This window comes from Psittacula echo (assembly GCF_963264785.1).
Source record: "Psittacula echo genome assembly, chromosome: 5".
In the NCBI taxonomy this organism is placed as follows: Eukaryota; Metazoa; Chordata; class Aves; order Psittaciformes; family Psittacidae; genus Psittacula; species Psittacula echo.
This window is the reverse complement of record NC_137739.1, coordinates 40,241,278-40,244,597: the sequence shown is the minus strand read 5'-3', so window position 1 is coordinate 40,244,597 and position 3,320 is coordinate 40,241,278. Positions and strand designations below refer to the sequence as shown.

Sequence of the window (3,320 nt, the reverse complement as noted above, 5' to 3'; positions counted from 1 at the left end):
TCTACTTCTGACCTGTGAGGTAACACGTTGCTTGCTTTGATTTTTAGTTCTCCCTGGCCTGTGACTCAATATCAAAACCACCAAATAAGCCCCATCCAAAAGGGTTTAATTTCTGTTCCCACAGAAATCCAGCAGCAGAACTCGTTCTCCATTAAACAAAAGCAGAAGCAGACCCAAGATATCTCTCATGCCTCCACTGAACTTGCTGACTTCATTTCCCATGCTGCAATTTTAAACAACTTATGAACTCTGTTGGCTCTCACAGACTTTAAACTACAGAAATAAAAAAAATATCCATACACATATTGATGTCTTTTGGAAAAAAAAATATTTTTTCTTAGATTGCACATTCAAAACTTGAGCTGCACACTGCACAGTACAGGAACAGTAGTTTGCCGATCCAATTACCACCATGTAGGTATGTTTTGATCAGTTCAGCTTTAACCCCAAGGTGTCAAACTCGGTCAGCAGCAGGAGATGGACTCCAGCTGTAACTACAGTCAGGGGTCAAGACATGGCTCCCGTGGTGTGAAACATTCTCACTTTACACTGGAAATGCCCCCTCCGAGGAAGGTTTGGACAAAGCCTTCAGGTAGATTGCAGCAGACCTTTGGGGAAAAAAAATGCTGTTCCAGTTAAAGACTGTGTCTGCTCATTTGCCCACCACATTTTGCCTTCTTTCTGCTGTTTACCAGCTATTCCCATTTCCCCTCTGCTAAATGAACCAGGCAGTGAACTTCAGCCACAGCACAATGATGCAGGGAGCAAGAGCCCTCACATCCATGCTGGCATTCTCTGCAGCCCCTAAGGCTACAAACAAGATGGAATGTTGGCTATGCTGGAGTCACTGCACATTTCAGCCCAACTGTAGTGCTGCCAGGAAGTAAAGGAAGTTTTGTGCAGGCTGGATTCGGGCCATTGGGCATCTCTTTCCTATGTCCTTGCAGCCACAAGGGCACACATGGACCACTGTGCTATGAACAACATGTGAAGAAGACTGGTTTTTATCAGCATATTTTAAACAGTATGTGAAATAGCTGCCACGTTTTTGTGCGGTACCCTGCCCCCCAAAATAAGAATTTAGGGTGGTTGTTGGTTGTGCTATTTTTTAAATGTTAATGCGGAGGAGCTTCTCGATGTATTACGATGGACAACTGGTGATGTTTCCCCACTCATCCCTGACGAGATCTTTCATTTCTTATTCAGGTGGGCATGCAGTTCTGCTTCCAAGGCCATCTTGTCAAAGGTGCGCATGTTTGTCTCCTCACGCACCTTTTCTCGGACATGGAAGGATGCCCGAGCGACAGACCTGGCATTTTCTAAGACAGTCTTCTTCTCCTTGAAGATCTGCTCACTCCTCTCCAGCTTCCTCTCTATAGAGAGGAGGGTCTCCCTGCGCCGTAAGTCCTCGTACTGTTCCACCTTCTGCTTGTTCATCTTCTGCACTTTCTCCTTCTCCAGACGGCTCAAGACCACCCTGCGGGCTTTTTCTTGGACAGCCTCTTCAGCCACCTGGGCAGCATGCTGGAGCTTTCTTTCTGTCTCTCTAGCAAGGGCCTCCAAGTGCTCCTTCTGCTGTCTTTCCCTCTTCTCTGCTGCCAGTTTGGCTCTCTGGATCTGCATGTCCTCCCTCCTGGCCTTCTCCCTCAGCTCCTGGTTCCTCTTCTCCACTAGTTGCTCATAGTTCTCCTGAGCCTTCGTCAAACTCATCTCCAGGGAAGCCTTCAGCATTTCCCTCTCTTCTGCCTTTTGCTTGGCCAGCTCCTTGAGCAAGGCCTCGTGTTTCAGCTTCTCTGCTTGGTTCAGCAGTTTCTTCTCCTTCTGCAGCTGTACCTCCTTCTTCAGCCTCTTCTGCACGGCTGTGGACAGCTTCTCTTGCAGGAGCTGCTCCTCTCTCTCCTGGTGCTCCTTCTTGCCCTCCTCCTTCACCTTCAGGTTGTGCTCTTGATGGAGCTTCTTTTGCTTGTCCTCCTGGATGGCTCTCTGCAGCCTTTCCCTTCGCAGCCGCTCCTGCTTCTCTGCTTGCTCGCGCCACCTCTCCTCGTGCACCACGCGCTGCCTCTGCTTCAGCAGAGTTGCCTCCTCCTGCTCCTGGCTCAGCCTCCCCCGACGCTTCTGCACCTGGCTCTCCCACAACCGCTGGCCCTGCAGGAGGGCCTTCTGCTTCTCCTTCTCCTCCTGCTCCTTTCGCTGCTCCGCCTGGCGCCGCTGGCTGTCCCACTGCAGGTGTGCCGCCTGCCGCTGCTCCCGCAGCAGGCTGGCCTCCTGGTGCTTGGCGATCATCAGCGCCGCGATCTTCTTGTCCCTCTCGGGCACCTCCGAAAGGCCCTTCTTCCTCTTCACTTCCCTGACGATCCTCTCCACCTTCTGGGCGGTCTGCGGTGAGTGGCTGAGGTCGCCCAGGCTGAAGCTGCGCCCCAGCAGGGAGCTGGTGGCGGCGGCTGCTGCCCCCCGACCCCGGCCGCCCACCTTGCCGCCGCGCTCCCGCAGGCTCTCCCCGCTGTAGGAGGACGAGGCCCCCGACTCGGACGACGTCTTGCCCCAGCTGCCCTCACGGCGCTTCTGCAGCGAGTCCAGAGAGTGGCTCTTGGCCTTGGCACCTCCGGACGCCCCGGCCTTGCCCCCTCCATGGGGCCGAGGCCCGGCAGCGGTGGCAGAGGCACCAGCAGACCGGGCAGCGCCGCGGGCGGCGGGCGAAGGCGGCAGGCTGCCGAGGGGTGCGAGGATTCGCCTCTTCTCCTCCCGGATAATCCTCTCCCGCTCTTCGCGGCACTGCTGCAGCTTGCGGCGGCGCTCCCGCTCGTAGGCCTCGTAGAGGCCGGCGGCCACCCGCATGGAGCGCCCGGGGGCCTCCCGCAGCAGGTCCCCCAGCGCCCGCGGCAGCAGCTCCACCGGCCGCACGGCGCAGCGGGCGCAGGCCTCCAGCGACCGCGGGCTGGTCAGCACGTACCGGCTGCCCTCCGCTGCCGCGCAGTCGAAGTTGTACAGGTCCAGGTGCAGCAACGGGGACTGCTCCCCGGGCCGGGCCGGCTCTGCTGCCGCTGCCCCACCGGGCGCCGGGCAGGGCGGCGGGGGCGGCTCAGCCGGCGGCTCCACCATGGCTCGGCCTGCAAGGGGAGAGAGCGGCGGGCGGTGAGCGGGGCGCACGGACCCCTTTGTCTCCCCGGAAAGGCGCCGGAGCCGGGCGGGCAGGGGGAGGGCAGCCGTGGGGATGTTTGTGCAGGGAGGGGGTCCGGTTGCGTGGGGTGTTGGGTGGAGGGGGATACCTGGGGCGGGGAGGTGTGTTTGGGTGGTCGGTGGGAGTGCGTGGGGCGGTTTGG

At 57.8% G+C, this 3,320-nt stretch overlaps 1 protein-coding gene across 1 annotated transcript; it reads right to left on the bottom strand.

The window, feature by feature from the left end:
- Window positions 1-1,191: 1,191 nt before the first annotated feature.
- On the bottom strand, window positions 1,192-3,099 carry CCDC177 (coiled-coil domain containing 177; the record flags this gene model as incomplete). Its single annotated transcript, XM_080618428.1, has 1 exon — window positions 1,192-3,099. One exon carries the CDS (start codon window positions 3,097-3,099, stop codon window positions 1,192-1,194), a length of 1,908 nt encoding a protein of 635 aa, XP_080474554.1.
- Between the last annotated feature and the right edge of the window lie 221 nt (window positions 3,100-3,320).